A 14,174-nucleotide genomic window follows, 5' to 3' on the forward strand; every position below is an offset into this window, starting at 1 on the left:
AGTCTTGGCATTAGTGTGATGATGGTGCTCAAGAGACAAGGGTGGGAACTAGAGTCTGGGGGGATAGATCAGATTCTGAAGATGAAGTTGATCAGGGAGTTGAAGACATGTGAGAAGCTTTCAATTGATGAGAAAGGGGAATTGAATGAAGTGAACTGTGAAAGCTATCTCACAAGATGGAGATTGTGTTCTAAAGACTGAGTGAAGGTCAGCTGTGCCCCACTTTCTTTCTCCAGAAATCTCGTGGTTTACAAGGAGTGGGACCTTTTCTTTATGAGACTAAGCTGGGGCCACGTTGGCATTGAAACTCCCATGTAAGGTAATTTAGTCATCCTAAAGATGTGGTTGTGTAATGACCGCGTATTTAAAGTCAGCCGGAGTCAGGAATTCAGGTTAAGGGAAAAATCTTCAATATTTATTGAAGTGAAAAGGTGAATAAAGATTGCTATAGCAAATATAGGCAAGAAAGATTGCGATAGCAAATATAGGCAGTTGCGACAGGAAGCCAGCTAAGAGAGAGCGACGCGAGCCGAGCCAACCGTGGAGCCAACCGTAGCAATGGCAGTCCCAAAAGTCTCTCCTCCCCTTCCTTTTCCACTCCCCTGCCTCCACCCACCAAAATCGTCATTTCCTATACAACACATCAGGACTTGCACAAAGAGTGGGCGGGGCCATTCTTTCTCCAAGCTTACATATTAATAGAGTATGGTCCAATTACTATTTAGCCTCATGTGCTTGGGACCTCAGTGCATCAACTCAAGCCTCAGCCCATTACATGGTTGGGTTGAAAGTTTTCCTCATTTATGACTTAAAATGTGAGGTCTTTTGTCCTGGCTAATCAGGGCAAAAATCCAGTCAATTGGGAGTGTTTGCCCAGTTCCCTATATAATTCTTGTTGGTTAACTGGGCTCTTCTTGCCTATCTGCTTATGTGGGGAAGGAGATGCCCTTAATAAAATTCCTTTCTGCTTTTGCCTTGAGAAATCTCCTTAATTTATTTGAGCCAATGGTCTTGTCCCACAACAGTGATAAGAAATAAGAGATATACACAAATAAAAAGGATCAAGAATATAATTTATTAAAAAAGAGTCAGCTAGTAATAATTGATCTCAAAGTCAAACTTAAAGTTGTAATCAAGAGTGTAATCTATATTATATCTCAGCCATATTAATATTGTTTTAGATATATGTCTACATATATATGCATATCTATATATGTGTGTGTGGATATGTATGGGTGTGAAAATATATATACATATATATGTGCTTAACTGTAGCCTCCTTGGGGGTGGTGGTGTGAGATGAAAGGAGAAAATTGTACTATTATATATGCTTTTTTGAAATGGAAATTTATTGTGCTGGGCACAAGACAATGTTTTGTTTTGTTTTTCCTTTTTGTGTCTTTCTTTTTCTATTTGACATTTCTTATTTTTTAAATTTAGTATCAAATACATTTTTTAACAAGTGTCTTAGAGATGTGTTGATAAATATGTCACTTCAGACTTTTGTCAGAGCTCAATTCAGTTCAATTCTTTTGAGCGAGTACTACTCAAATTAGCTTCTATTAACTCATTTATAAAATGAAAAAAATTGGCTTAATGACCTTGAAGGTTTCTTTAAGCTCTAAATCCATGATCTATAATCTTCCATAATCCAGTGAAACTATTATGTTCCCTCCTGTAGTACAAATTATAATCCAACAGTGGCTACCCCTGTCTATACCCTCCCATAAATTTGTGCAGGTTGGTTCAGTCAACATATTCAGGATCTTCTGTTTTTTGACATTATAGGGATACCAGTGGAATATGTTGACTATCTAAAAGGTATCCCTCTTTCTTGCCATGTGATTAGGATGGTTATCTGTTTTTTTCACTTACACATTTCTTTGCTGACATCCTTTATTTTCTTTTTACAAATCCCATTTTGGGAGGTTGAGATAAGGATAATGTCCTTATAATCCACCAAGTACTTCTCCTTTGCTCTTCAAATAACTTTAATTCATCTGAGACTATAATCCTTGAGATTACAAATTTGTAGCCATGCAGCAAATTAAACTAATCAAACCATACAAAAAATGTGACTTATGCAAAGAAGTTCATGATAATTCAGAGTTGAGTAAAGATCTAAAGGAATTTGGGAGTGAAAAACAAAAAACAACATACTAACTTTCCAATATCTTGGTGAAGCTGGATCCAAGCACTCTTAAGATTCTCTTAATATTATTGTTCTATATTGGTATGTTTGTGAAAGAAAGTTGCTATATTAATTTTAATAATAGATCATGTGAAAACCACTACAGCTGTAGTTGCTATTTAGATAATTGGTCACTATTTGCATTACTTATTACCCCTTAGGGAATTGTGGAGATTTGCTGTGCTTTTTCAAAGAAGGCTTTTTTCTGTGCCATGCTGCTCTGTTTGTTGGTATAATTTCCTAATGTTCCATGGCCATTTGTTATTCTATAGTATGTTACACATGAGTCCTCTGCTCATCTGTCATCTAGTTTTTCCACTTCATAGACATAACTGTTTTAATCAAAGCTATACTTCAGTAATATAGAGAAAACTTTATAATCAGGATAATTCTGCTTTTGTTTATGATCAATAAACAGGAAAATATTTTTAAACAAATGTCTTTAATACTTATTCTGGAAAATACTCATTAGAATTGGAATGGAAATGCTAATTACAATTTATTTACATTAACAAAGATGAAAATAAATGTTCTGTAGATATCTTAATTATGCCTTTGGGAATCTGAATTTTTGTGGTTAAATAAAACTACTTTTTTTCCTAGTCAGTTTTTTATTTGTGGTTTTGTTTAAATAGCTTTTAAACTTTTAAGTCACATGGTTATTAGACCCATCTTCCTAATATACAGGTTTCTTAAATTTGAATATTGATTATTCTGTTTGCAGGCTCTTGCAGATCAGTTTGAAGATAAGAATACTTCTATATTGGAACGCCTGAAGATTTTCTATTGCTGCCAGGTGCCAACACGCTGGGCTATCCAGGTTAATTTCAACATTACCTCTTTTGATGACATTATTTTAAAAGGTTTCTTAAATTGCACTAGAAATCACTGGTCTCAGAAGCTATGAATTATTAATTCAAACCACTAGTTAGCATTGACCATGTTTGAATTTTTAAAGTTTTAATTAAAGCAATTGGATATCTGGCCTGAAGAAGAGAATAACTGTTATTAATATGTTGTTTAAAAATCAGAATCTGTAAAATTTAGTGAAATGAGAATTTTAAAAAATATATTAATTTTAAAAATTATACAGCTGTTTTTGTGCAAGCATTTGTTTTCCAAATAATTTCATATTTTTAAGGCTTAATTCTGCTGATATAGTTACATTTCAGTTATATTATTCCCAAGGGATCAAAAAGGATTTTTTTTCTTTACAGAAAGAAGGGAAATTTATTTGTTAGATATTAACATATTAAATGTGTGCCATAATATTAATGATAAACCTTTGATGCAAATGGGCATGAGAGATAATTAGGAAAAAAAGAGAATGAGACTTTTGTACATGATTCTTGTTGCAGAGTTCAATAGGAAGATAATCCTGTCATGGACTGCGAATGTAGATTTCTATGAGTGCCTGGCATAGTTTGAGAAACCATGAATGAGATTAGCAGTTCCTGGTTCCCACCACCCATAGTTTTTCAGTGGTATAGATATATTAATTTGATGTAATAGAATGATAGAACTGAAAAGATCTTTGGTGATCATTTAGTCTAGCCTCCTTAGTATCCCCCTGAGAAATCTTGGGTCTAGAGAAGTAAGTTGACTTTTCCAAGAACACATTAGCTAGTAAAGAAGCTAGGATAGGAACTTCAGTTTTTTCTATCCTAATCCTGTTTTCTTCCCATTTATCACTTTCTTGGGTTAAATAATGTGAGTTCTTCCCCTCTTCTCCCCAAATGGAATGATATATTTTCCAACTTCTGCAGGGACAATCTAAAAATGTCCAAGGTGATTCTACAGTTCTAATCTAAGTATAATCAAGAATAATAATTTTAAAACTACTGCTATCCTAGGAAAAAAAAGAGATACAGCAGATTTCAGGCAGTAGCTTCTTTGCGATGAAACCACTATGTGTTTAATATAAATTCATAATATGAATTATATTCTTAATGTCCACTGACACATTAATAGGTCTGGGTGCTTGCTTGCTGGAGGTCTTTTTATATTTTGAGCTAGTTTGCAAAAAATATTGGAAAGTAAAAGACTTTAATACATCATTCCCAAAGTAATAGCCTTTTCATCGGGAAGGTGTTAAGTTAGCAGCTGAAAGATTTTTGGCATCCTTATGATTCTGAACTATGTAATTTGTTAAATGCTTTGGACCATGTGGCTTGTAGGATAAAAATATTAAACTCTTGTAAAGTTTATGTCTGTTCAATGTCCATCTTGCCTTTGAAATCTGTCAGAAATAATCAAGCATTTCTCCAAGTCGTTGTTATTCCCACCTTCATGGCTTTGGCTACTCTGCTTCAAGAGGAAGCTATAGCGTCATTTGGGAGAGATTGCTGATGCTTCTTTTTGATATGATCTCATAGTAAACAATAGCTATCCCTTTTTACTCAGAGACCCATTTGTGTCATTTGCTTAGAACACATTCCCATATGAATACTTTAGTTCTCTGTTTTCACTATTCCTTTTTACTCAGAGACCCATTTGTGTCATTTGCTTAGAACACATTCCCATATGAATACTTTAGTTCTCTGTTTTCACTATTCAGGTTTTGAAAATACCTTCTTAAAATACTGTGATGATTTCCAATATTTCATCTTCAAGTTACATATAAGGATACTTTATTGTTTCTTCTGGCCATTCCAAATGATACATTGTATTTGATTGTCCATATTTACTTTTGAGAGGCACCATGATGTAATTAATGGAGAGCTGGCCTAAAACTAGAAAGATAAGAGTTCAAATCTGGTTTCTGATACATGCCAGCTGTAGCAGGGATTGTTAAACCTTTTCCTTTTGTGACCCCCTTTGGTCTGAGAAATTTTTATATGGCCCTGAGTATAGAGGTTTATAAAGTAGGATTATCAAACATTTCCTGATAATAAATCATAATTTCATGACCTCATTCAGTTATAAGATCCCATTTAGGGTTGTAAGTCACAGTTTAAGAGGCTGGAAGCTATATGACCACCCCAAGATAATTCTTTCCTAAGATAATTCTCTAATATATATCATATATTGTATAAATATTAATTACATTAATATTGTGTGTGTGTGTGTGTGTGTGTGTGTGTGTGTATAATTCTCAGTTGAGGTGTCACCTACACATTCCCACAGTCACGTGTGTATATCGCATTTGTGTGTGAATATATGTATATGTACACAATTTTATATATGATCAATATGTATTATATATATGTGTGTGATGTGTCACACAGATATAAATGACTGAGTATGTGCATGTGGTACTTGCCGGTTTGTGTGTGTATGAAAAAGAGAGAGAAAGCAACAGGGATATAGTAATATACAGGATGTCTCAAAAGCCTTAGTGCAATTTAAAGCCTTTATGTGTGTGTATCACACATAAACAATCTATATATATTTACACAGAGTAATTTTTTTTTTTTTTATCTTAAGGGTACCTCTTTCAGGTTTCTCTCTTTTTATTATTTTGTCCTTCTGGGGACATATAAAAAAGCCTTCAATGGCTTCTCCTTGTTAAGCATTTGTTACACAATGAAGTGATTCAGGCCCTTTCCAATAGACTTGTGATGGAGAGAGCCATCCAAATCCAGAGAGAGGACTATGGGGACGGAAAGTGGATCATAACATAATATTTTCACCTTTTTTCATTGTTTTTTTTTCCCTTTTTGATCTGATTTTCTTGTGCAGCATGATAAATGTGGAAATATGTTTAGAAGAACTATATATGTTTAACCTATATTGGATTACTTGTTGTCCAACGGAGGGGGTAGGTGGGCAGAGTGGGAGAAAAATTTATAACAAGATTTTGCAAGGGTGAATGTTGAAAATTATCTATCTTTGCATGTATTTTGAAAAATAAAAAAAACTATTATTAAAAAAGTATCTGTTATAAAAATTTAAAACTTTTTCTTCATACTAATCTACATAGTAATTTAATAAAATTTTAGAACTTCAGGAATTTAGCCATCAACATGTATAATGACACAGACTTTTAGATGGATTTCAAAAGTTACTGTGGCTGAAAAAAGTAGTCCTTCTCCAGCCAACGTGGCAATGAATTGCTCAATAGTTAGCTGGAAGGTCTTAACAGGTTTTGCAAAACGAGGTATAGTCCATCATCAGGCCTTATTGGTGCAGGCCATCCTCAGACTTTTTGCTTGCTGTAATACTTAAGTTTGTGGTGTGGTAATCAGGTCTTTAAAAATCTCGTAACTGTTTTCCTCATCATAATGATTGAGAAGCTTTAAGTGGAAGAGTGTAGGGTTTCATTCAAATTGAAATGTTACAATACTTGTAGGGTAATAACATTTTTGGTTACAGAAGAGTATGATGATAAAGAGAATTGCCAATTAACATCCTGATCTCATGAAGATGGAGTGTCTTGTTCAGGAACCTTATCTACTTTTCCTTTCTTTTTTCTCCCTTCCATTTTTAGACTTATTAGCTGCCAAAATTTAAAAGTTAGTTCCCCAACATGGGAATGAATTACATTAAGTAAGTTGATCTTCTCCAGGAATATCTCTAGTATATATTTGAAAATATGTTGTAAAAAATACTTTTTAAGTTGTTTATGATGCATATCTGTAGAAATACTGCTAATTGGGTGAATTTAAAATATTGTGGTAATAATGTATTAGAACCTCAATGATTTGAGGTTTTAATGGTTAGGCTGAAATGAGTAAAAGAACTGAGCCTTGATTATTATTATTTAAAATTAAATATTTGTCATTTTCCAAATGAACCAAGTTCATTGTGAATGTACCAATATTTGGGGCAGTTTGTTTTGTTAAAATTTATTAAGTTTGTCCTTGCTAGGGTACGAGCTATCTAGCATCTTCAGGAAATATAGTAGTTCATATACCTACATTTTCATATAAACTGTGCCCTAAAATATTAAAACATGTTTATTTTCTCCCCTGAGGATGAAAATGTCATAAGACATATCACATTACAGATTTATGTTAACTGGCTCCAAAGAGCTTTCCTTTTTGAATTTCTTTTATTTTTATATAGCTTCCTATTTTTTTTCTTTTGGACTCTATTCCTTCTTATTGCATATTATGATTTAACTCTTTCTAACTTGCTAGGATTGAGTTCATGAGCTAATTAAGTTTTTTAGGATTGTATCTAAGTTAAGAGTAAATAGGTTCTGAATGAGAGCCTCTATAGTTTACATATGAAGTTATCAAAATCACAACCTTTTTAAAAATTAATTTTTATTGGTTTTTTTTTTGTTTTGGATTTTCATTTCCTAACATATTCCTACCTCTTCCATAGAGCCTTTCCTTATAACAAAATTTTAAAAAGCAAGACAAAAGAAAGGAAAAACTAATCAGCACCTCATTCCAAAATCACATCTTTAAAAAATTATCCCTAACATGCCATGTTAATAAGATGCAACTGGCTTTTGTGATAGAAATAGGCTGGTTGGCAGCCCTCCTTTAATATGAATAAAATACTTAAGCATTTTTGTTCTTGCCATCGATGGATGTGACATTTCTGACTTCCCAGAGGTCCTTTCTTTCTGGCTGCTTGACTAGAGTTCTAACGTGAATTGACTTGAAGAGTGATTAGCAGTGAGTAGAGTATTACCACTTAACAGTAATGCATATCAATTATATAATTAAAACTCCATTAAGACTTTTGGAGAATTATGAATAGAAGTGCTTATGGACATTTGAAATTCCTCTGTTCTCTTAAATATTTTAAAAGACAACTCTCATCCTTCTTCCTCCCTCTAGTTTTTTCATATGCATCTATCTTCATTCTTGATGGAGTAAGATCTTGGTAAGCAAACGTCAGATTCCACAGGATTCTAATAAAGAGGCTTTCAGTTTATGAGCTGATCAACTTCTCTAAAGAGAGTGATTATGATAACTGTTTGTCTCAGTGTAGACCTTCCCCCTAAAATGGGATCTCTCTGAAAGGAAAAGGAGTATCAGCCTGGAATTAAAAAGACACGAGTTCAAATTCAGCCTCGGAAGCTTCCTGTGTGATCCTGGGCAAATCACTTACTTATTTGCCTATTCTCCTCATTTGTAAATCTGGGGAGTAGAATACTCCAGGTAGTTGTGATGATAAAATGAGATATTTGTAGAGTACTTCATAGACTTTGAAGTGTTATACAAATACTAACAGATTGTAAATACTAGATATATGTCTCTCAAATGGACTATTATTTGACCATTGTGCATATATATATTCATATATGTGTGCATATATATGTGTATCTATATACATATATACTTACTTGTACATCTATATAACTCTATGTGTCTAGAAATTTTAATTATTATTAACTTGAGCAATATTGATTATGTTTCCCTCAAACCATTATGTGTGTGTGTGTGCGCGCACGCGCACACATGTGCATTTGCATTGTATTCTAAGTATATATAATGTTCCATGCATGAAATTCCATGTATATGTCTTCCTGTCTCTATTAAGAAATGTTAATTTATGTTAACTTGCTTTTCCTAGCGCCAGCTTGCAACTTTGCTTTTTGAATTGGGATGCACTAGTTCAGCCCTTCAGATCTTTGAGAAACTAGAAATGTGGGAAGATGTTGTTATTTGTCACGAGCGAGCTGGACATCATGGGAAGGTATGTAACTAAAAATCATCTATACTGATGTGACACTACAGTTATTGTGTATCTTCTAAAGAATTTGTTTTTTTCACTCTTGTATGTCAGTTTAAATTCTTCCGAATTGCCATCACAAAGTGATGGCACAAAATTTATTTAAAATGCTCTTCCAGACTTTTTTTTTTTTCAGTTTGATGTTCTGCTTCATTCCATTCATATTGTATGTATATAATAAGTACTGAAAGTTTCAGGAAGAAGAATAAGCAATTAGATCATGTTACATTTTATTTTGTTTTCCTTTCTAACTGTTCTTCCATCAGTTTTATATAGATCAGGAAACAGAAACTCCAAATGTTTGCAGAAAATTTGAAGCAGAAAATTAGAAAATTCCTTCTTGATGTCTCTAGGTTCCCTGCTGTGTAGTCAGCTGTGAGACAGAAAAGGGAGGTAACTAAGAGGGAGAACAGCTGGCAAACCCTATTCAGGAAAGACCAGAGGGTGTGACAGTCCCTCTTGGGGAGGACAAATTGTCAAATATGTAATGCATATTTGATCCCACCCTTATATTGTGTAATAAGGAAAATATTGCAATATTCCTATTTGTTGCTAGTGTTGTTGGTTCTCCCTCTGACCAAATGAACATAACTTAAAAGAATATCAATGAGTGTAAAAACATAACTATCTAAATAAGTGGACATATTGAAATCAAATGCCATTGTGAATTGAAATCTAAAGTAGATAAAATATGGTTTGTAAATCTAGAAAACATAGTATAAGAAAGTAAATCTCTAGCACTTACTAAGCTCTTATTTTATGCCAGGCACTATGCTAAGTGCTAGGGATACAAATAAAGCAAAAGCCAGCCCTTGCTCTTAAGGAACTTACTACAATATACAAATATTATACTGAGAATAATAGAAACAACAATATATAAATCCTGTGCTGATTGGATAAATTGGAGATAGCAAAGGGAGGGAAACTAGAAAAAGCTTTTTGCAGAAGATGGGGCTTTAGCTGAGACTTGAAAGAAGCTAGGAAAGCTAGAAGTTGGGAATGAGGAGGAAGAGTTCCAGGCATGAAAATCAACCAAGTTGAGAGATGGAATGTCTTATGTGGGAAACAAGGAGGCTGGTGTCACTGCATGAAGGAGCTGGGATGGAGGTGAGTAAGGGACAAGAAATCTGGAAAGCTAGGAAAGGGCCTGATTTTGAAAGGCTTTAAAAGGCAAACAAGATTTCATATTTAATCCTAGAGACAATAGGGAACCACTGGAGTTGATTGAATAGAGGGATGACATGGTCAAACCTGGATTTTAAGAAGATCACTTCAACAGCCAAATGGAGGATGGATTGGAGTGTAGAGAAACTCAAGGCAGGTGAACCAAACAGTCAGCTGTTGCATTACTCCAGGTATTAAGTTATGAGGGCGTGTACTACTAGTGGCAATGTGTCAGAGGAAAAAAGGGAACATGTATGAAAGTAGAAATGTCAGGCCCTAGAAATAACTTAGAGATGAAAAATGAGAGAGAAGGATTCAGGATAACACTTGAGTTGTAAGCATGGAGAGCAATACTTTGGACAGTAATAGAGAAATTAGGAAAAGGAGAGGCTAAGGGGAAAAAATGAGATCAATTTAAGATGTCAATGGGAAACCCAATTCTCGATGTCTAATGGATTGTTGGAGATACAGCAGTAGAGATTAGGAAAAATTAGGACTGAAAAGGTAAATAGGAAGAGACACATGCATAGTGATGACAGTTGAAATGCTGGGAGCTGTTGAAATCACCATATTAAGTAAGATGGATGGAGAAGAGGAGAGGTCCCAGGACAGAATTCTTGACTGACTTGATGTAGATGAACATTTAGCAAGGAAAACAAAAGCAGTGAGACAACTAAGAGGAGAACCAAGATAGAGCATTGTCTAGGAAACCTAGAAAGCAGAGAGTGAATGATAGCATTAAAGGCTGCAGAGAAATCAAGATGGATAAGGATTAAGAAAAGACATGAGATTTGGCAATTAAGGGATCATTGTTAGCTTTGGGGAGAGTAGTTTCAATTGAATAAGGAAGTCAGAAAATAGAATGTGAAGAGTGGAGAATATATTGAGAGGAAAGGGAATGGATTATAGATGGCCTTCCCAACATATTTATCCGCAAAAGGAAAGAGAGATATAGGATGATAGCAAATGGGGATGGGTAGATCAAGTGAAGTTTTTTTTCTTTTTTTTAACGAATGAGGGAGACATGGACATGTTTATAGGTAATAGGGAAACAGTTTATAGACAGGGAACTATGGAAGATTAGTTAAAAGTAGGGATGATAGAACAGTCTTCTGGAGAAAATGAGATAGAATTAGATGACTTGTATATGTGGAAGAGTTTGCCTTGGTAAGGAGAAGAACTATCTCATTAAGTGAGATGGGATGAAGGAGATAATGACAGAAGTTATCTAGGAGATGTGAGATGAGGAACAGGAAAGAAAATGAAGCTGTTTGTGAATGATCTCTTTTTTTTTTTTTTTTTTTTTTTTTTTTTTTTTTTTTTTTTTTTTTTTTTTTAGTGAAATACGGGACAAGAATTTTAGCAGAGAATTTGGAGAAAGTCCACTCATTTAACCATTTACATATACCTTATGGCTTTGGGTACATGAAAGCAAGAAAATAATAGCATAAGAGGCCTAAGATAGTTGATAATGAAAAATAATTTGTTTATAAAATGGGTGTATATTCATATTTCCTTTAGTGTGTTTTGTTTAGCTTAATAACAAAATTCATTTCTATAACATAGGTATACCAATTGATTTTTTTTTAGGGCAGCTGATTAAAATGAATTCATGAGGTGAAGCCAATTTAGACTTAAAAAATTACTCTAGGGTGTAGTGAGTTCAAATGTTGGAGTTCTTGTTCTTCTCAAAACACAGCCAGTTTAGCTTAGAGCCCTCCGAATATCTCCAAATCCAAAGGTTCTGTCCGTTAGCCTCTGCCTCTGCTTTCTTCAGCCTCCAACCAGCACAGAGATGGAATGAATCTCTTGTTTCCTTCTCTTGGGGCTCGGCTAGCTTTCTGGTGAGTCCTTCAGACCAGCTTGGTCTCCGTGGGGAAGTGCAGGAGCCCAGCCACCTACCACAGTGGTGTGAGATGAAGATGAATCTGGTTGTCCACTGAACTCTCACTTGTAGCTTTATCCTCTGAAGACTCTTCGTCTGCCACCAGCCAACCAAGTGGAATATATTCTGCCTTGCCTCGGAGAGAGGGCTTCTGGCGTAATTCTGCTGACATCTGTCAAAGTGCTCTCTGTCTGCACCAGAGTCGCTCCTCTCCAGTCCAGCTGAACTCTCCTCTGCAACCAGCCGGCCAAGTGGAAAATGTATTCTGGAATAGCTTTCTCTCCTCATTGGCCTTATATGTGAATCTTCTGAGAGAATGGGATTATGGGTTTTCTCCCATAGTGCTCTCTGGCCCAGAGCTTTAAGGGAGGTGTGAACACAAAGGTGTAAACACAAGCATTGTACTAATTAGTTCTACTTAGTACCTTGTTTCAGGTTCTGGCCAAAATCTTCTTGTAAGATTAGATCAACTCTAATTAGTTAGCAGTTTGTAAGGATTCCAACACTAGGGTACTATAGACTCATATAATTTTAGATTTTTAAAAAAGGACATGATAATTCTTTCTAGTCTACCTTCTTATTTTATAAGGAAGAAATTGAGTTTCAGAGAGGCTAAATGACTTGTCAAATGTCTTGGGAATCTCATGATTTCTAACTAGATGTTTTTTTTCACTAGACCACACTGCCTTTTCCCCCTAAGTAGACCATTTGCCTTGGTTAATCAAGAGTTAACTATGTAAATGTTTCAATTAACATTTTAGATAAATAATGTAAGAGTATGAATTTCAAAAAAAAAATCTGGAATCATTGACTTAGAAATATAGTATAAGTTCTTTCCTGGACCTTCTGTATATTCAGTTGAAATTGAAGCAGCAAATTTTGAATATTCATCTTTGTATATCTCTTTGACATAGTAAACACTTTAAAAATATTTGTTGAATTGAGATGAATCTAATTTTCCTACTCTTTCCTTAGGCATCTCAAACAAATTCAACATGTACAAAACTAAATTTATCTTTCCCCACAAACCTTCTATTCTTTCTAACTTTCCTGTTATTGTTGAGGGTACCTCTGAAGCAGTCATGCCTACAATACCTTACACTTTCACATGCCCATGTCCAACTAGTTACCAAGGCATGTAAACATCCATTTAAAGCCATTGGAGGTCTACAGGATAAGTAGACTTGAGAAGCAGCAGTATAGAGTTGATAATTGAAATCATGAGAGCGATGAGATCACCAAGTGAAATTATAATATAGAGTAAGAAGAGAAGAAGGACCAGGATGGAGCCCTAGGGATACTTATGATTAATGGGCATGACTTGAATGAAGATTGAGAAGAGGAGACTCAAGAGTGATCAGTGTCACAAAAACATAGAAGAAACATAAGGAGAAGATGCAGCCAATAGGGAGAGATGGAAGATTTGTAAGGAGCAGTCTTTTATAGAAGGTGGTATAGAATAGAATCACTTGTGTATTTAGACAAGTTTGCCTTGGCAAGGAGAAAAACTATCTCATGTGAGATGGAGTGAGTAAAAGTGGAGGTAGTGATAGGAGGTATCTTCTGTGATGAAGATGTGAGATGAGAAATGGAAAAAAAGGAAACTGTCTCTGAATGGTCTCAATTTTTTCTGGTGAAATGAGGAAAAATCAGTTGAGAAGGTGAGATTTGCTATGACATATCTTTTGTGAATTACAGCAACACATCAGAGATCATTTAGATCCTATGAATTTCTTTCAAGATTTATCAAACACAAATACTTATGTCACCCATTTTTTGTTATATTACATTTACAGAAAAGTTTAAATATAGCCTAAAGTTTTTTCTTGGGAAAAAATAGAAAATCAGCTGGTCATTTCATTGATACAATGAACCTCAAAGTGAAGGAATTTCCTGTACCAATGATGGCCTGCAACTACAATGCAATTTATAATTGGAGAGAATTATCCAGAATAGTTAGTTAAGTGACTTGACCAAAGCCACACAACCAGTATGTGTCAAGAAATGGAATTCAAACTTTGTTGCCTTTAATTATGGCTTTCTATCCAATATGCATTATTTCCTCTCCCTTAAGAGGTTAGCACATATTTTATTCTTAAAATGGCACCCCTTTATAATTGAGCAAAATCCATTAGTTGATACTATATTTTGATTGAATCCTGGGTTTTGTGAAATTTTAATCTAGTTAATGGAATAATATTCTTTTAAATGGAAGATTCAGAGAAGCACAATTTTTGTGATCTACAGACATCTGTGTGAGTATCCCCCCATGTTTTAGATTTCTCTCAACTTCTTTTAGTC

The 14,174-nt window shown here is 34.5% G+C and overlaps 1 protein-coding gene across 2 annotated transcripts in view; it reads left to right on the forward strand.

Annotated features, from left to right (window-relative positions):
* Positions 1–14,174, forward strand: part of TTC27 (tetratricopeptide repeat domain 27) — a 206,607-nt gene that overhangs the window by 123,426 nt on the left and 69,007 nt on the right. For both annotated transcript variants that reach the window (XM_051976129.1, XM_051976130.1), the window contains exons 11-12: positions 2,916–3,011; positions 8,666–8,788. In XM_051976129.1, the coding sequence (XP_051832089.1) occupies positions 2,916–3,011; positions 8,666–8,788 (219 nt within the window). The remainder of the gene's footprint in view (positions 1–2,915; positions 3,012–8,665; positions 8,789–14,174) is intronic.

The sequence above is a fragment of the Antechinus flavipes genome, chromosome 2 (assembly GCF_016432865.1).
Source record: "Antechinus flavipes isolate AdamAnt ecotype Samford, QLD, Australia chromosome 2, AdamAnt_v2, whole genome shotgun sequence".
NCBI lineage: Eukaryota > Metazoa > Chordata > Mammalia > Dasyuromorphia > Dasyuridae > Antechinus > Antechinus flavipes.